Below are 20,803 nucleotides of genomic sequence, written 5' to 3' on the forward strand. Positions count from 1 at the left end.
ACAGTTCCCATGATACTTGGCCTAATGGGTCATTATCAGCACTCTCACCACTCTCAAACATGGATGGAGCCTTTTATGCGAGATTATAGCTGAACAATTAAATGACCTTCATTTAAACAACACGTTCTCACACACACACACACACACACACATACACACACACACATACACACACTTTGTTTTGTTAAGTAAAAGTAGGCTATATACACACATGCATGCATGCATGCGCACGCGCGCGCGCACACACACACACACACACACACACACACACACACACACACACACACACACACACGTTAGCCTGCAGGTGTTTAAATGCCAATTAATGACTTACTTTGAAGGACGAATATTGGTCCTAAAATAGACAAAACCTGATTATGAACAACAAGACTGTAGTGTAAACATTGATATATCTAGCTATTCCTGTTACGACCAACGACGTGTTTGTCCAGCAGTATTTGTGAAAGAAAGTATAGGCTGGCTATAGCCTAGCCCGTCTCCGGACCCCCCGGGTTGAGCTCCTTTGGACCCCTACGTAAAGTCATCAAAATGTCAGAAACTTTAACGTAGGGTTCCGAAAGGAGCTAGCTATAGCCATCTACCCGTACCTTCTACAATGTAAAAAAAATACATAAATTAGTGTTTAAAATCACTATAGACACCTGTGTAGACATACTGTCACTGTCAATGTTAAACATGTGTATTAAAATGATTCCGTCTTGTTTTATTTGATCCAATAATAACGCAACGAACGCACTACAGTGACACGAAGGCGGTGTGAGGTGATGAAGAATGATGGCCATGCTGCTGCATATGCATATTATGCTTGAAATAATACAATCGTTCAACAGCAGCTCTACAAGACTCTACAAGACAGCTCTACAAGACATCTCCCTGCTACGTTTTCATCTCGAGAGGACTTGCAACTCTGATATGTAATTGTCTCGACGAGTGCCACCGTTGTATGACGAAGTGTAAATCGGTTGTTTTGTGTTCGGCATCAACGTTACCTGAGTCTCTCCGTTCTGTATCCGCTCCTTTACAAACTTATATTCCTGTCCATAAACTCTTCGGTTTCCACGCCATTCATGTTGAAACCATTCTTGTTTTCGTCTGCTTCTCTGACTCAAAGTCAGGTTGTTTCAGTGTCAGATACACGGTAGTTAAGTTGATACTTCCTCACACACACACACAGGTGAAAGAGTTGTGTGATTCTGTGTTCATTCTGTCTCCTCTTTCTTGTCCCAGAATAACTCCTCCTCCTCCTCCTCTCAACATGGACACAATGCAACCTAACGGATGACAGTTGGCTCTGAAAGTATAAGCCGTGTGTGTGCAGTCAGTGCACTGTGTATACGTCATTGGTTCCCAAATTATGGCCCGGGGACCCCCCCAGGGGTCCTTGATGGAGTACCAGGGGGTCCCCAGCTAAATGATAGTTTGGAACCAAATGGACCATGGGTCTGTAACTCTGAGAGTACAAATGCACAAATGTAGTGGACAAATGGACAAATGGAACAAGTGGACAAATTTGTACACTCTCAGAGTTAAATTAACATTGATTTTACAATATAAATTGGGGGTCCCAGAGATAGAAATGCCATTAAATGGGGGTCCGTATAGACTAATGCATGTCAAACTGGGGGTCCTTGAAATTAAATGGGTTGAGAATCACTGCTAGAGCCGTAAAAATCATCTCTTATGGGGGTCCCTGGCATATCTTTTCAAATGGGGGTCCGCGGGGCTAATTAGTGTCAATTTGGGGGTCCTTGACATGAAGAGGTTTGGGAACCACTTCTGTACGTGGTGCTGCTGGTGGAAAGTAGGCTTAAAATAAAGTAAATATTAAATAATAAATGATTTGCATTGGTGTGGTTTACCTTATAAAAACGTGTAGTCCCGACCCTTTGGTGTGGTTTGGGCTTTAGAGTTCTCAAACTCAAAGGACCCCCAAATCGACATTTAAATTAGACCCCCATTTAATGGCATTTCTATCTCTGGGACCCCCGTTTATATTGTAAAATCGCTGTTAACAGGTCCATTTGGTTCCATTTGTACAGTACACTCTGAGTTACAGACCCATATGAGAGTCCATTTGGTTCCATTTGTACACTCTGAGTTACAGACCCATATGAGAGTCCATTTGGTTCCATTTGTACACTCTGAGTTACAGACCCATATGAGAGTCCATTTGGTTCCATTTGTACACTCTGTACAAAGACAGTTAACAGTCTTTGTATTGAGTTTGTGCTTGAAATGTACCGTAATTCTGCAAACTGTTAATAAATATTTCAATCAATCAATCAATCAAAGGTCCATTTGGTTCCTATTTCCTAACTATCTCTAATTTAGCTAGGGACCCCCTGGAACGCCCTCAAGTACCCTATAGGGGTCCCCAGACCCCACTTTGAGAACCAATGGTCTAAGTAACAAGTAATCTATTCATGTAAACTATGGTGCCATCAAAACCACCTGTAAAACATACATTATGGTAGTGAATTAATATAATGCTGCCACCTTGTGGCAGAGAAAGATATAACAGGGGAAATAATGTTCATTCATTGTATTTGTATCATCACTTTTGTGCAAGTGAGTATTTCAAATCTTAAATTACAGAGAAGTGTGATGACAATCCAAAAAGAGATATAGGCCTATGTTCTGTGTAGAGTGGGTTAGGTTTAAAAATATGAACCATATCCTAGCTTTAACACGGTATAGCATTTCATTCTGGCCTCGAATTCCTATGTATATAAATAAGTTTAAACAAAATTACACAAATGTCCCTTTACTTTTTTGAGTAGGCTACAAATGGAATCTAAAATTGGTACAAATTTGTATAAATGAATAATGATAAAGTTTGATAATATCTCATGCTTCAGTCTATTTGCTGTACTACCTATCCTGTCCTGTAGATGGCGTGAGGAGCATGTGTTGTGAAATGCCTCACACACAAGTAAAGTCAGTCAGTCCCAAAGTGGGGTCGGGGGACCCCCTGCAGGGGGCCTTGTGGGGGTTCCTCAACAAATTGAGGAGAAATGAAACCCATGTCAACCCTATTTATACCGTGGCCACTGACCATACAAAAATAGCCAATCCTAGCTGGAACAGCTTTGTGTGTATGTATAGTACAGTACAGTATGGTACAGTACTATGAGTACTAAAGTACAGTAATGTACAGCACGAGTAGTACAGTACAGTACAGTATGGTATGGTACAGTATGAGTACAGTACAGTAATGTACAGCACGAGTAGTACAGTACAGTACAGTACAGTAAGAGTAGACCGCTCAGTTCACACAGGTGTGATTTATTGTTTTTACTGTTAAAAAAATCTTGAAAAGAATTTGAAGATTTTTTGAATCATTTTGTACATTTTTAACAACACAAATATCCCCCTAAAAGGAACCCTGGGCCTAACAACAACTTCTCAGATGGGGGTATGTGCATGTGGCCAAATACATAATAGGCCTATATTCGTTTGAATTTGTTTTCAGGAAGGATTATGCAGGAAAAATAAGCAGTTTACAATAGAAGAGTTCAAGGGACTAATGAATTGGATAAATACTCCAGAGGCTTAAATCTGCTCACCGTGTGCAAAGCCTAATCACGTCCCTGTAGTAAATCACCACTTTGCAGCTCTGTAGACATGTTGATTAACCTCACACAGTCAGCTTTGTAGACATGTTGATTAACCTCACACAGTCAAGTTCAAATAAACAAACAGCCTAAAGCCAGGGAGCGTGACGAGGTCAATTAACCCAGTGTGGTTCACAAACTTTTTCATGTCAAGGACCCCCAAATTGACACTAATTAATTAGCCCACGGACCCCCATTTGGAGAGATATGCCAGGGACCCCCCATTAGGAGAAGATTGTTACGGCTCTAGCAGTGATCTTCGACCTGTTTAATTTCAAGGACCCCCAGTTTGACATGCATATTCGTCTACGGACCCCCATTTAATGGCATTTCTATCTCTGAGACCCCAATGTATATTGTAAAATCACACCTGTGTGAAGTGAGGGGCGCAAATATATTAAAGTCTAACTCATGTTGATTAGGTGATGTAATGGTGATGTCAAACAAACGGTGCCAACACAAACATTAAATGCCATTAACAATAAAGAGACAATATGACGTAATGAGGGACAAAATGACGTCAATTTTCCCTTCATTGTCAATGGCGTTTTTTGAGTGGTGTAAACCACTCCTACAACTGGCTTTTGTGTGCAGAAAAAAATGAGCATGGTTGCTATGTTCAAAATAATTTCTGACGTAATTAAATCACACCCGGGTGAACTGGATGACCGTAGCAACCATGCTCATTTTTTCTGCACAAAAAAGCCAGTTGTGAAATCACATCCGGGTGTGATTTCATTACGTCAGATCAGAGCTGATCAGGCTATATAATACCTTACCTTATATAAGGTCAGACATTACGTCAGACCACAGCTGATCATGCTATATAAAACCTTACACCACTCAGTTCACACAGGTGTGATTTATTTAACAAACATTGAACTAAAAACAAACATTAAACCTGTATATAGGAAAATCAAAGTTCATTTTAACTCAGAGAGTGTACAAATGGAACCAAATGAGACCCATAATAAGGGTCCATTTGGTTCCTAATCTATCATTCAGATGGGGACCCCCTGGAACTCTCTCAAAGACCCCTAGGGGTCCCCGGACCCCACTTTGGGAACCACTGAATTAACCAACAACTATGGATGGAAGCATGTTCTCTCTCTCTCTCTCCCTATAGAATCTATAAAAACAAACGTACAAGACTGTGATTATTACTAGATTGTTTCATAGCCTATTTGAAAGATCAAACATTTGGAAGAAAAACATGCATACAAATGTTGAAATGAAAGTCTTACAGATTGTTTTGTATTTTTTGTATGTTGTACATTTGGTTTACCTATTGTGAGATAAATGCTAGTTGATATATCACTGGCCGATATAAAGCAACCTGCTCCAACCAAATGTCCTAATAATCCCTCCTTGAAAATAATCTTCAGAAAGTAAACGATCAAGTGCAAAGGCATAAGTGCATGCTGTTTTTATAACTCCACACAGAGGGATTTGACAGATTCCTAAGAAATATTTGGAATAACCCCTGAATGAGCTTAGTATGTTTCAACTTTGACCGGTGGATAAGGGGAAGTATCAGCACCTTTTAAATTCACACATAGGCCCATCTACCTCAAAGATAATAGATTTCACTATTTGTGCACCTTATTTTTGTGACTTTTGAACACTAACATGAAAAATAGGCCTACATGATGATGTATAATTTATGGTCCATCATCTGATCAAAGGTGACCTCCACACTCATGGAGATTGTAGCCATGGCCATAATCCATGACCATAATCCCATAAACAAGTGTTAACCCATTTAGACCTGACTTCGACATTTTGAAAATGTCTTCTAAATCCTGACAGTTTTCTGAGATACCCATATGTTTCTATATCAGTGGTGGTCAATATTTCATATCAGGGACCCCCTTAGAAGCAAAGATTTGAGTTCGCTCTGAAAGAATATATATTTTTACTCCACATTTTCAAGATTTTTCAAAAATAGCAGATCTACAAGCTCATAGTGCGGCACAGAGTGCCGCCGCACTATGAGCTTGTAGATCTGCTATTTTTCAATAGCTAAAGTATAACATAATGCTTAAAGCACCAAAAGGGGTTCCCGTACAGAATGGGTTAAGTTGGTGTCGAAGCATTGCAACATCCAACTTCCACTTCGATAGGATTACAACTTTGAAGCCTGTGAAGTGTTAAATATTTGCAGGCCTGCAAATATGTTATTAAAGCATATGCACAGCCGATATACTGTATGACAACAATGGTAATTCCATTGCCATTTGTTTTTAATCATGCAATTCATGTTTGTAGCCTATTTTACTCTACACATGGTCATGAATATGTCACATAGGCTTATCTGTTTTCCTTATTTTCTGTTCATCTCTATTTTCAACGCTGACGAAGGCCCTTGGCCGAAACGCGTTTGTTGTGTTGCTGCTTGCAGCTTACCTTTCCCTGTTAAAAATGAAACAATAAAGTGCCTTAAAGGACTCTGTGAGTGCTGGTATTCTCCTTCTTCTAAAAGTGTTTCCTGACCGTGCACCCGGTAAAATGTTCCAAGAGAATGTGCAATGTGACAGTGGAGTTGTGCGTGCTTCCCTCTTTTCAAAACATCTCTATTTTCCCCCCTTTCTTGAAAAGTGAAAATGGGAGCTTGCACATCAAAGAATTCCAGTACTTCTGTAAAACAAACCTGTGATGTGACTGACTACACAGTTGAAGTTGCATTTGGTTGGAAAATGCAGAGGAAAACAATCCTTGCCTCAAACTCGTTCATGTCAAGGACTAGAACCCCCAAATGGATACATGTTAGCCCACAGATCCCCAGTTGAAAAGATATGCCAGCCAGGGACCATGGCAGTGATTCTGAACCTTATTTTTGAGTGGTGTAAACCACTCCTACAACTGGCTTTGTTAGTCTGTCTGTCTGTCTGTCTGTCTGTCTGTCTGTCTGTCTGTGCAGAAAAAATGAGCATGGTTGCTACGGTCACCCAGTTCACCCGGGTGTGATTTCATTACGTCAGACATTACGTCAGACCACAGCTGATCAGGCTATATAAGACCTTACACCACTCAGTTCACACGGGTGTGATTTGCTGAATTCCAAGGAACCCCAGTTTGATTTGCATTAGGCCACGTCGGACCCCCATTTATTAATCAATCAGAGTAGAAAACAAAAACATACTTTGGGCATGTCAGAACCCTGCACGGATATGGTCTGGACTAGTTCATTTAAATAAACAGAAGTGCAATTTGGCTCCAGCCTCCAACATTAATTGTCATTGTGTTGTCCATTCATTTGTTTCAGATGTTGGCTGATTGAGATTGAAGCCCTGCTGGGTGCTGATTGCTGAATGATCAGAACACCCCTGGGTGGAGACAGCTTCCAGGGAGAGATTTCATAACAGTCAAATCCAACATTCACGCATGATGTCCGCTCATGTCGAGGCGTGGCCGCCCACCCACAATGGCTCTGCCCACCAACTGCCAAAAATGTCAGAAATGTCTTGGCATATTTCAGTTATCTGTCATATCTGCCCTGTGCACTTTTTCATTACGAAGCCTTTAGGCTTATTGGTGTGACAATTAATCGTGACAGTCCTAATTATGACGTGTGTCCCTTCCAACAGCCTTTTGGTGTGCCACAGTTTGGAGAATGAGATGTCTGTCCCAGTCCCAGACTTCCAGTACAATGGAGCTTTGAGCCCTCATGAGGAGACTTGATGAGACAAGGTGTGACTTGAACCATCACAGCCTGAGCCAATAATGTGATGACCGGGGTCATCGGTCATCACATTATTGGCTCAGGAATGCGACAAAAATCACCATGAATTCAACACTCAAAAAATATATTTTTGGGGGTTGAACTATACTCCTTTAATATTAAGTATTTTAATTGGTCAAACTAGCAGTAGCATTTTTCAAAAGCGTCTTCCAATAAACCCAAATGCAAGGCAAAAGCTAAGCTTTAAACCTCATTCTGTGATTTCCTCAACTGGTCGGCTGAATGGTGAACAGCAAGAACATAGGTTCATAGAATGATTAATACCCTAACATGATAATTCTACATATTGTACGTCTAGGAGAGCGGGAACACGTGTTTAGCATTATAACACCAAATCATCATCATCATTTTTACATATTGTGCAAATTGTTTAGGAAACAAGAGTGTGGGGGCTCCTTTCAAACTGTTTCACAAATCACAGATACATAATCATTATACTTTCATGTCCGTGTGTCCTGTGGTTATACTGTGATTATGGACGTGTAAAGTTTAAACTTCAGCGAGCCTACATCCCGGAATTGTATATACATTTTCCTTGTCAGGTTTGTTTTCTTTTGGGTTCTAAAGAGGGTCCATGCAAAGATGAATCCATCAGTTATGAAGATGAGGTCGTGCTGAGTTGGGTGTTTGACAGTGGTGGAAAAAAGTAGTACTTCATGTACTTCAAGTATTGAAGTATTGAAGTACTTGATAGTACTATCAAGTACTGCAATGTAGAAATACAAAAGTAAAAGTGGGAGTAAAAGTGTAAGTATCAAAATGTACTTAAAGTACCAAAAGTAGAACGTATACTTCATTATGCAGAATGCCCTATATTTGTATAAAACATAATTTTGAAAATAGCCGATCTACAAGTTCACAATGCGTCACATCGCAACGCATTGTGAGCCTGTAGATCTGCTATTTTCAAACGGCCGAAGTGGGTAATGTAAGTTTTGTAATAATAATCAAAATCTACAAAGTAACTAAGTTTTCAAATAATTGTAGTGGAGTAAAAAGTACAATATTTGCCTCTGAGATGTAGTGGAGTTAGAAGTAATACTCCAGACAGTAAAGCTTAAAAGAATCAATATTGTACAGAATACGTTGAGTAAATGTACTTAGTTGCTGTACATCACTGGGTGTTTGAAACGTGGTGCTCGTTGTTTATGACTTCTCAGAACCCCGTTTGCTTTCCTTGTGGAGAAAATGAAGCAAACACATGAGGTTGCCATTACCCCCAAGCTGTTCTCTCAGGGCTCTCCCCTTTCCAAGACTTTGCTAATGTAACAAACGATTTCATATGTATTCGGCGGGATGACACGGGGTTAACAACTGCCAATGCCATCACGCTATTGTTTGAGATACGTTTATTTTATCGTGGTTGACGGGTGTGGAAACCTTGTATGTCCAAAAACTGTTACTTATACTGTTTACTTAACTGTTACTTAACCCATTTAGGCCTGACGTCGAAATTTAAAAAATGCCTTCTAAATCCTGACAGTTTTCTGAAAAACCTATGTTTCTGTGTCAGTGGTGCTCAACCTTTTTCATGTGAAGGACCCCAAAAATTATCTGCATTTGGCCGCCGACCCTCATTTGAAAATATGTTGTTCCATTGACCTCCCAGAAGCAAATATTTGAGTTAAAAACGTTCACGATTTTAAAAAAAATAGCAAGATCTACAAGCTCGTAGCGCGGCACTTGGTGCTTGTAGATCTGCTATTTTTCAATAGCTAAAGTATAACATAATGCTTAAAACACCAAAAGGGGTTCCCGCCCAAAATGGGTTAATAAATAACCTGTGTTCCTTTAGTCACACAAGCTCTTGTTAATACTTTTTATTGGTTCAATATTTATAAAACCCACAGACAGACTTAATTGCCAGTCAACTTTCACTAACTAACATGTCAAAAATAGCTGATCTACAAGCTCACCCCTCATCACATCACGATGCGTTGTGAGCTTGTAGATTTGGCTATTTTGGCCGATGTTTGTGACACTATTATAACGACGTAGGAGGGCGTATATTTACTACAACACATCTAAAACATATGGACATACAAGGTTTCTGTCGTGTTATACCCTCACTAGTGAAATATGTACATTCAGACCTTTTGAATTGTTTCCATTTCAATGCTCAACACTTTGAGCCAAATGTGTGCGAATGACAGATTTCTTTGAGAGCTATTGTGGCCCATATTCTTTGATCTTCTCCATGCCAGCGGTTTTTGTAAGGCTTGCCTTATAGCTGATGAGATGAGCATGGAGGGAGGTGGGGATAGTTTTACACCTGCTATCACGTTTCACATAAACACGTCCACTTTATGAGCACTGTTCCTCTGGGTGTCATGATGACATGCAGGCACACTGTGTGTGTGTGTGTGTGTGTGTGTGTGTGTGTGTGTGTGTGTGTGTGTGTGTGTGTTAGCAGAGGGCCCTCCGTACCGGATTAACACTACTACAGATCTCTGTGTTGAACTTTGTCTTTGACGAGGCCTCCAAAGAATGAGGCGAACTAAATTAAAGTGGAATCCCAGGGGTGTTGAGAAGACTTGACAGGACTGAGGGTCACCAAATGTTCCCCGACTGCTACTCTGGCATTAAGTGTTTGCTTTGATGAATAGACGAGTAAGGTTAATCTCACTTTTCCACCCCTTTACACCAGTTAAAGTTCTCATTGAAATGTGCTACTTTTTCCTGAAAATTGTCTATAGGCCTACTGTTTAAATACTGTTTAAATCGTTTCTGTGGCTTAGGATCAAGCATATACATTAATTAATGGAATGCAGTTAAGTTATTGTTAAAACAATAAATAATAATAATTCTATAAGAGACCAAATCCAAATGATGAGTTTTAATTGTCAGGCAATTTCACTTGGATGAGCCTTTTAGGCCTACCATAAACGTAACATAAATTAAACATTTGTACACAAAGGCAATAACTTATATTGTTGTAAATGATAATTACCACAGGGGAAAAAAGCACAAAATCTTACACACAAAGGAAAATAGCACCACATTAACATTATGAAAGTCTTACTAAATTGTACTAAAGGTACGTTCAGAGACGTGGATGGTTAGAGCGGCACGATTACATACAAGTCAATGCAAAGACCAGAAGTTGCGCGAGCGCCGCAAACGGGCGCGGCGCGACCTGGCGCAGCACAAACGGGACGAACCAAGGCGAATATTTAAATTCAAGTCTGAACGCACCTTCAAGGTTAACACAGCTATATGAACAAACACTGATGTACTATTACATGGCACAACTGATCCCTTGACCTCTCACGTTGACAGCTTATACAATAGTGTGACTATAACTTACTGCAGTCTGTCAGATTCAAGAAAGAACAAGAATAAAATGGCTGGTGCAGTCTGCATCATGTGTATAACAATAATAATAATAATCATATTTGACATTAAAAAAAGAACCCACTAACTTCATTCACCTTTGATCTTTTGTGTCGTGTGCACACAATGCCTTACTTCAGTGTTTCTAAAACTTTTCAGTCTTGACCACCCAAAATAATCAGCAGGGGAGTAGGGGGGGGGGGGACCCCCCTTGGTCATTCTCTGATCCCCATCAGCAGCTTGAGTAAGTGTGCCTCCATCACCTGTTGGACTACACAGACAGACAGACAGACAGACAGACAGACAGACAGACAGACAGACAGACAGACAGACAGACAGACAGACAGACAGACAGACAGACAGACAGACAGACAGCTCACATCAATGGCTTAGTTGATTACAGAGAGAAGGGACTCCCTTATTTGCGGAGCCTGGGAGTCGATGGGCGGCGTGGCTGCCCTGCTGATGGGACGCTTGTTTTACAGCGCCGGCTGCTACTACTTAACCTGACTCTGCCAGATTGTGGCAGTGTTGAGTTCACCAGTTCCCTCCTCCTGCCTGCATCTGGTCTCTCTCAAGTAGAAACGATGAACCCGAAGCAGCGGGACAACAATCTGATATCTCCATAATAATTTTGAGTTGTAGTCTTGTTAGGTTGTGTTTACATTTGCGCTGTGGCACAGCTTCAATACGTCATCAGTATCGCGTTGATCCCGCCTCTAGCGGCCGCATTCGGCCGCCTATCATTCCGACCAGAATTTGGTCCGGAGTATCTCTGGCAGAATGCAAATGTTGTCCAGCAGGGGGAGTGGTTCCACCAGGCTAACTACTAGTAGCTCTCGCCAAAACATTGTTTACTATTCTCTGCCTATCGGGTCGCAACTCGAACGGCCCTGAATCGGCTAAGCAAACTTTGCAACGTTCGACACGGTAACTCGCTCGCTTTAGCTTGCTCGGTGGTGTCTCGCGTGGCTCAAGTTCGCTTTAGATGGCCTCCGTCGCGGTCTAGTCCATAGTTCTATATAAAGAAGCGCCCCATAAGCGCCCAGCGACTCCCAGGCTCAGCAAAAAAGGGAGTCCCACAGAGAGAACTCTAATACCATACAGGATAAAGTATTAAGACCTGAAGGCCCCATCTCAAAATATGTTGTTCCAGGAACGCCCAGAAGGAATTTGGAAAGATGTGAGTAAAAATGTTTCACTTTAAAAGAATATATATTCAAAGATTTGGACAAATTGCCATCATTTGTGAATTGTCACGATATACAAGCTGATAGCGGGTCACCTTATGCCACACTACGAGCTTGTAGATCTGGTATTTTTGAAGAGCTAAAGTATAAAATAATGCTTTTTAGCTCAAATCTAAAATGACAAAGATGCTTTCCCGGATTTAATGGTAAAACACAGACAGAATTTAAACTGGAAAACTATACATTTGAAGCCGATAAATCATCTTAGTGGGGTTTTTCTCACTTCTGATTGGATACAATTGGTATCCTGAACTGACCTTGCATATTGGATATTTTCAAGGTAGTGTATTTGGTGTAGAGGGGAAAAGAAGGTGGGCCTACGTACTACAGACCTCTAAGTGAACATACATACCATTCCGATGGCCCATAGCTACAGCCATGTCCATGGCATTGAATCCAGAATCAGATTCAATGGTGGGGTCAGCGCCACTTTCTGCAAGCCAGAATAATGCCATTAATACCCAATTAATTAGTGCACAGATTCATATGGTCACATTAAAAAACAAACACTGTCTGAAAGTAAACCCATCATGGTTAACTTTATTAATAATACTACATCAAGTCAAAGTCAAAGTCGTACTATTTTGTCACACACGTTACCACAGTGAAATTTGTTCTCTGCATTTGACCCATCTCTTGGAGCGGTGAGACGCAGCCAAGGAACGGTGAGCTGCAGCCGTGCCGTGCTCGGGAATCATTTGATTAGTTAATTTGACCCCCCAATCCAACCCTTGATGCTGAGTGCCAAGCCAGGGAGGCATTGGGTCCCATTTTTACAGTCTTTGATATGACCCGGCCAGGGATCGAACCCCAACCTCCCAGCGGACACTCTAACCACAAGGCCAGTGTCTGTTCACCCACCCATCTCCAGATGGAACCAAATGTTAAGCCTTTGCTGCACCAAGTGAGTCACACGTGTCACATCATCTGTAGCTCACTTTGCGTCTCAATGTGGTAACGTGGCTGTTACTGTCCAGACATTACGTGACAGCAGCATATCTCTGCTGTTTGACATCTCTGCTACTGTATGTCCAAAATATGAACTCTTCAGGAAATGGAGGCGCGTCGAAATGCCACTCTGTTCCCTTTCTGCCCGACAGTGACAACACTTGGTCTGAGGCTTGGGATTGACTAATCAAAGCAGACACTGTATGGCTGCCATTAGGGCTGTCACAGTTACACATTTTAATTTAAGAACAATTTTGTTTTATTTTTTACTTTCTTCAGTATATACAATTTTCAATACTTTTATTTATTTTTGACCTACATCTCAGAGGAAAATAGTTTGTACTTTTACTTCACTACAATAATACGAAACCTTTAGTTACTAGTTACTTTGTAGATTTTGATTATTATTATTACAAAACACACAAAACCACTTCAGCCCTATATATATATTTTTTTCTATTGTGAGCTTATAGATCTGCCATTTTCAAACTATTTTTTTGAACTTTCTGCACAATACTTTAGTACTTTTACTCAAGTACATTTTGAATACGGGACTTCTACTTGTAACAGAGAATTTCTACATTGCAGTGTTGATACTTTTACTTTAAGTAAAGCATGATGTGAGTTCAGAGTACTTCCTCCATGACGGTTAGTTCTCACCTAAGAGGATTTCCACACAGCGTACGTGATTCCCATGGACAGCATACAGGATAGGGGCGCCTCCATTCTGGAAGCCAGAGAGAGTGACGGGGTCACCACCACACAGTGAAACTCACACACAGACTGCTTCAGTGACAATTACCGTACAATATCAATGTTACACGATATCTATAATGTTTCACACTGTGCATGTATGACCTAATGCAGCGGTTCTCAAGCTGCGGGTCGCGACCCAAAGTGGGGTCGAGGAAAGGTGCACTGGCAACCCACTTTTTTTTTTTAAATCAAGAAAAGACAGTGACAGAGCCTATTTTTCTTTCCCCACATTAACCCATTTAGGCCTAACGTCGAAATTAAGAAAATGTCTTCTAAATCATGACAATTTTCTGAAAAGACTCATATTTCTATATCAGTGGTTCTCCATATTTCATGTCAAGGACCCCAGAAATTATATGAAATTGGCCGCCGACCCCCATCTGAAAATAAGTTGTTCCAGTGACCCCCTAGAAGCAAAGATTTGAGTTAATAACGTTCGCTCTGAAAGAATATATATTCAAAGATTTGCGCCACATTTTCCCAAAATAGCAGACCTACAAGCTCATAGCGCAGCACTCGGTGCCGCGCTATGAGCTTGTAGATCTGCTATTTTTCAATAGCTAAAGTATAACAATGCTTAAAACACCAAAAGGAGTTCCCGCCACAAAATGGGTTAAAGCTGTTTATTAACATTTTTGTCAACTCTGTCATACTGTTAGCAGCGTAGTTTCGGAGGTACCACGCATTGCGCGGCCGCGGGCTATGTTGCCACGGTTACGGCCCCTGCTGACTATAGGATCTGTATAGTAGAGTTGTTCCGATAAAAAAGCGACCGATACATCGTAATCAATTATTTTGTTTTATACTCTAAAAGGTCCCTGCACACAGAGCGCGTTTTTCAGATTTTTAGCCGCGTTTCTCCATCGGTTTTCCGAAAAACGCGTCCAGTGTGCAACCACCTTTACTGTACTATTTACATTATTATTTGACTAACTTGTAGCTGTACACAATTCGGGGAGTTTTTTTTGGAGAAATGGAACCAGTAGGGAGTAGAGCACTAGGGTCCATCTGCGCATGGGATCCTCTTTTTGTCTCCATCTGGAGCCCCCTCAAAGAACACTGAGTCCCTGGACCCCACTTCGAGAACCACTGGCTTAGGTTTATTTGATTTATTTATTTTCAGTACACACTTGTATCGGATCGGTACTCAGTAGCTATGCAAGTTATATGTATCGGGAAGGGACAAACTGTACTCTACTGTATATAGCCAGGGCAGTGGGGGCTCCGTACGACTTGCATAGTTTGTGATTGTGGATGTTCAACTAGGACCAACAGAGGACAGGCAGCCGCGAAACTAACTTACCCAGTCATATTCATTGACGTCGACTCCACAGTCAATGAGCATCTTCACTATGTCAGTGTAACCCTTACTGCAGGCCAGCGACAAGGCACTCTCCCTGCCTTTGGCCAGGAGGTTTGGGTCAGCAGCCTAAACATACAGTAGGGGGAAAGGTTTTAAGCAGATTATTTTTTGGAATGCCATAGTAAAACACGTTTTAAATATGTCTTATAATAATAACCCATTTAGACCCGAGGACGATTCTACAAATGTCTTCTAAATCCTGGTAGTTTTCTGAAAAACCCATGTTTCTATGTCCCATGTCATTCTCAAACATTTTCATGTCAAGGACAGGCTAGCCCCAGAATTATATGTAATTGGCCCCGGACCCCAATCTCAAAATATGATTAAAGTTAAATTCTGAAATAATATATATTCAAAGCTTTGCACCACATTTTCACGATTTTTCAAAAATGGCAGATCTACAAGCTCATAGCGCGCCACTCGGTGCCGCGCTATGAGCTTGTAGATGTGCTATTTTTCAATAGATAAAAGCATAACATAATGCTTAAAACACCAACAGGGGTTCTCGTCCTGAATGGGATAATATTGGTAAGTGAATAAGACAATATAGCCCAGAGAACAAAGCTGGTACTCTCACATTTTGAAGTAGGAATTCCACCACGGCTATTTGTCCGTGTGCAGCTGCCCACATGAGGGGCGTGAAGCCTTCCTCGTCCTGAAGGTTGATCACTGTCTCTGTTCGTAGAAGACGAAACACAATCACAACTTTGCATGTGGTTTCCAAACACACCTTTAATGGTAATATGTCGACACTCTTTGAACAATGCACAGTGAAAACATTACAAAAAGCATTTTATTTTAGCTTGATCGAAAAGGTATAGGCAGAAGCTTGGAGCTTATTATGCTTTTTACATAGTGTTACTTTTCAACAAGAAAGAAGAATTGTGTACATAAACAAACATACGAAACAAACATAAATCCATAATGCACACATAAGTAGAACCTTAATCTGTCAATCCAACATTTGATCAATACATCCATCAATCACTCGTTGGAACTTTTTATTGCATTACATTTATACTCTGTTCAACCATCTCAGGCAAACCATTCCACAGCTTCAGACCACAAACAGAAATACCCATACTTTTCAAAGTAGTACTACTAACTAACAGTAAATGGTGCATTTATATAGTGCCTTTATACAAGGACTTTACATAGATTCATTCACCCATTCACACACACACCGATTCTGGAGGAAACCATGCAAGGCACCAACCTGCACATCGGGATCAATTAGGGGTTCAGTGTCTTGCTCAAGGACACTTCGACACCAACTCTGGGGGAGCCCGGGTACGAACTGGGAACCTTGCGGTATCCATCCGGTCACTCTACCCCTGAGCCACCGCCGCCCCGGTAGTAACAGCACTACCGGTTTTAAATTGAGTTCCCCTCTCAACTCATACCTAGTCCCTATCCTTTTGGAAGTGTGCTTTCTTCATGACAACAAATAGCAGTTTACCTTGTTCAATCCTACTGGCCAGGAACACCATTTCCCCCTGGGCTGCCAGCTGATGAATAGACAGGGCTGAGAAGATGAGAAGAGGTGAATGTAAGAGTTAATGTATTTATTGCATGGTCTCACTACAGAAGTACAGAGTCATTATACAACATCAAACACTACACACAAAATCTTGTATGCAAACAAAATCTGTATATGGTTATAATACAGATTATAATGGTTTTAATAGTTAAAGCTGCTATCGCTAACCTTTTAACACATTAAAACTGGGAAAGCATCCGTGTCATTTTATACTTTGGCCATGAGCTTGTAGTGCTATTTTTTTTTTGGGGGGGGGGGATACAAATTATAAAGCAAACTTTTTTTTGTTTAATCTTTGCTTCTGGGGGTCTGGAACTAAATATTTTGAGATATTTACAGCGAACAAATGGACCCCATTTTGAGAACCACTGTCCTCGATTATTTTCTGACTTGGTATATTGTTTGCGGTTTGATGTCATGTTATATACAGTATATGCTGCTGCATTGTCTGGAAGGAAGCCAAACAAAAATAAGTTTTACTCTTATGTACCTGTACACAAGATGTAACAATAAAGTACAACCTTGAACCTTGACGGATACTCAAGTTATGGGTATCGGAATGACGTTATCGGGCAGGAAAACAAAGCTATGGGTCTCTCTCTACTTACAGTGCACCAGCAGGGGTGTGGAGGAGACCTCGTTGCCTCGGTGCTTGTTGGTGAGCGTGGTGGACTGTTTGATGGGGCTGAAGTGTTTGGTGGTGGACGGAGTGTAAACGTGGCGCACTTGGATTCCTGGCGACGGGGAGGTCTGGATGTTGCACTCCGCTGGGAGGAGAAAAGGATAAAGTGGAAGAAGTAGCATTAGTTTCAGCATTTCTTTTATTTATTTTGTGAATGTAAAGACATGTGGGATCTCTCGATTCTCTACGTTTCGGCTATCCAGCCTTCATCAAGACTGGATAGCCGAAATGTCTGTCTCTGCTATGTAGAAAATACAAATAATTTATATGTACGCTTGCCACTGTGTGCAATCCATCACCTCCGTTTTTCACGTTATTTTGAGTGGAGATGGAGAAGGCACCAGAAGTCAGAGCACGGTGGTCACAAGAAAAGTCATTGAAAATACACACCAACATGAACCCAACAACACATGATAGTGCTGTCAAACAAGTCTATGAAGCCATCTATGGAAAAGTTTAATCTGCAACACAATTTTACACAGATTTTCCCTCAAACTGATTATTCCCAATAAAAGACGCAGACTATGAGAGAACGAGGCACGCTTTTATTGTTATTCTTTGAGGTCTGAGGGAAAGGAAGTTCCAGATTGATGGTTCCGGCCTGATGATGACTACAAAACAATGACTACAACATGACGTAGCGATATCATCACACGCTCCCAACCGGTTCACACGGTAATTTTGTAACACAGACCAGGCTTTCCTCCGAGGTGAAAAGCCTGGTGACGCGAGGTTACCTTTGAACAGGACAGAAGCCACCTCCAGATCCGAGTTGACCTGGTCCTGGATGTTCTTGCTCTCCTCCTCGTTGAGCGACTTGACGAAGCGGGAGCACACGTTCATGTCGAAGCGGTTGGGCAGGATGAACTTGATGCCCATGGCCACGTTCTGCACGCCGCCGGGGTCGTCCGGACCGGCGCCCACCAACTCCGTCTTGATGGTGGTGAGGTCTGGCAGCACGCAGATGCCCTCCATGTCCTCTGGCGTCCTCTCACTGTCCATCGCTGGTTCCTCTCACTGGGGCCAGGGCCTGGGTCGAGACGCTGAGGCCTGGTTCCTCTCACTGGGGCCAGGGCCTGGGTCTAGACGCTGAGGCCTGGTTCCTCTCACTGGGGCCAGGGCCTGGGTCGAGACGCTGAGGCCTGGTTCCTCTCACTGGGGCCAGGGCCTGGGTCTAGACGCTGAGGCCTGGTTCCTCTCACTGGGGCCAGGGCCTGGGTCTAGACGCTGAGGCCTGGTTCCTCTCACTGGGGCCAGGGCCTGGGTCTAGACGCTGAGGCCTGGTTCCTCTCACTGGGGCCAGGGCCTGGGTCGAGACGATGAGGCTTGGTTCCTCTCACTGGGGCCAGGGCCTGGGTCGAGACGATGAGGCCTGGTTCCTCTCACTGGGGCCAGGGCCTGGGTCGAGACGATGAGGCCTGGTTCCTCTCACTGGGGCCAGGGCCTGGGTCGAGATGCTGAGGCCTGGTTCCTCTCACTGGGGCCAGGGCCTGGGTCGAGACGCTGAGGCCTGGTTCCTCTCACTGGGGCCAGGGCCTGGGTCGAGACGATGAGGCCTGGTTCCTCTCACTGGGGCCAGGGCCTGGGTCGAGACGATGAGGCCTGGTTCCTCTCACTGGGGCCAGGGCCTGGGTCGAGACGATGATGGCTGGATCGATCCGTCACTCTGATGCACTGGAGTCAGCGTGACACTATAAGAGACAATCAAGCAAGAAGAGCCAGGTTTTACTGTCGTTCAGTCTCACACGCAGGGATGGGATCATGGGACAATATGAAAATGACGTTGAAGGGGGATGCCTTGTATCTATCAATAAAGGCAGAAAAGCCCAAAACAAATCTTAAAAGGAAAAAATACTATAATGCCACTTTTGTTAACCACTTGAAGTCTTGAACCCCCGGCCGGAGCATCCCTATTCTGGGGCGTTGTGAGCTTGTAGATCAGCTATTTTTGGCAAATAATTGAGTTGTGTGGTGTGAAATAATAGCATACCTGAGTGAGTAGTACTGAAAGCTAATTCATCCCAGGGTAAGATGGAGGTAAATCTCCACGATAAATAACATTATCATGAGCGGTTGTTTATCGTAACAACATTTATTGTCCCCACCGTCACTCACTTTAAGCCTCTTTATAAGACAAAACAAAAGAGCAGATTGTAGACACTTAAGTTAACCCTCCTAAAGCAGAAATAGGAACGTGTAATGGGGAATGTGCCGACAGACACTAATAGCCTAGTCAGTACACGGTTACTATATGATCATAAGAATATTAGGAAGTTGCATGTGTTTGTTTACAAACTAAGACAGAGCATCCCTGTATCTACAATTAATGTTGTGCTAGCTATAAATATATCACAGTCATTCCAGTGCTACCTTATTTGTGCATAATCTTGTGAGCTAAACAAGCAGGTTTTTTGTTAGCTGAACAAGTCATTTAGAGATGGTAAAGTAAACAACCACTGCCTCTTGCATGCACTTTATTAGCCTCGGATGAAGACTATTATAGATAGTATTTTTGATCGATTCTGACATTTGCTCTATGATAGATATGAAAGTATAAAGCCAGACTCTATAAAATGCACCCATGATAGTCTTGATCCGAGGCTAACACTCTATATTGGTTGACAGTTATGTCAGATGCTAACCAATCCTTCACTGTGGGACCACCAGGGGTTCCAGGTACGGTACCCAGCTGGAGAGTTTGTAACCAAATGGACCATTATAGATCTTTATTTAACTTAAAGATCTACATTATTTAATTTACAAGAAGTCTACACAATTAGAGAATTGTTATTTTGATCACCACATCAATACTGCAAGTATGTTGTGGACATAATCTTATCCAACGTCAACAGAATATTCTTTAGTTTTGGGTCTGAGAGGCTAAATGTCATCAGATGGTAGTCCGTGGCTCAAATGCTGAATACATAATGGTCCTTGATATGAAAAGGGTTGAAAACCACTATGGATAGATATGCCACCACTTAGCAAGCTGTTAGCTACATTAGCGTGGTGTCAACATTGCTAGCTATATTTAGCAGATATTATAAGAAACGAATTGAACCTCCTTAAACCACGAAGAATCAGCCAACACACCATTACTATGTTATACAACAGATGGAAATGATTACCCGATAAGGCATTGCAGTTTATATGTAGATCTAAAGATATATCCGTGCCACCACAGCTGTCTGTCTGTGGTCTTTGTTTTGGTCGATGTACGCATGCGCAGCTAGGATTTATTTTCTTTTTTTTATTGGGTTTAATACTATTGTCTCCACCAGGCCGACGGCATGGGGAGAGAGTATGTTTTGCACTCCGACTTTTGAAAAACACGTTTTTAATATTACTTCTCCAGATTCTGTCCACAAATCCTGCAAATCGTTACACACTTATCTGTGGTCAAGACGGATCTGTCCGATATTTCATATTCCATCCTAATTATTGGCTAACATTGGCTTTCAAAGTTTGCAGGATTGGAATTGGAATTTTCGTGAAATCTTTCACTGACTTTCCTACTAGGCTGAGGAACATATCCCACCATTTTCACATTGGCC

General features: G+C 41.9%; 2 protein-coding genes across 2 annotated transcripts in view; both read right to left on the reverse strand.

Annotated features, from left to right (window-relative positions):
- Positions 1–1,277, reverse strand: part of arhgef28a (Rho guanine nucleotide exchange factor (GEF) 28a) — a 115,907-nt gene extending 114,630 nt beyond the window's left edge. The window contains exon 1 of the mRNA XM_079525339.1: positions 1,011–1,277. The gene's annotated coding sequence lies outside the window, so the exon portion shown is untranslated. The remainder of the gene's footprint in view (positions 1–1,010) is intronic.
- An 8,921-nt stretch (positions 1,278–10,198) lies between these two features.
- On the reverse strand, positions 10,199–20,475 carry ankra2 (ankyrin repeat, family A (RFXANK-like), 2). Its single transcript, XM_079524268.1, has 9 exons — positions 20,378–20,475; positions 17,987–18,940; positions 17,176–17,334; positions 16,487–16,552; positions 15,605–15,702; positions 14,968–15,093; positions 13,569–13,635; positions 12,313–12,393; positions 10,199–10,981 (listed from the first exon to the last, which is right to left on the reverse strand). Exons 2-9 carry the CDS (start codon positions 18,249–18,251, stop codon positions 10,926–10,928), a joined length of 918 nt encoding a protein of 305 aa, XP_079380394.1. The 5' UTR covers positions 18,252–18,940; positions 20,378–20,475; the 3' UTR covers positions 10,199–10,925.
- Between the last annotated feature and the right edge of the window lie 328 nt (positions 20,476–20,803).

The sequence above is a fragment of the Electrona antarctica genome (genome assembly GCF_951216825.1).
Source record: "Electrona antarctica genome assembly, chromosome: 16".
Taxonomy (NCBI): Eukaryota; Metazoa; Chordata; class Actinopteri; order Myctophiformes; family Myctophidae; genus Electrona; species Electrona antarctica.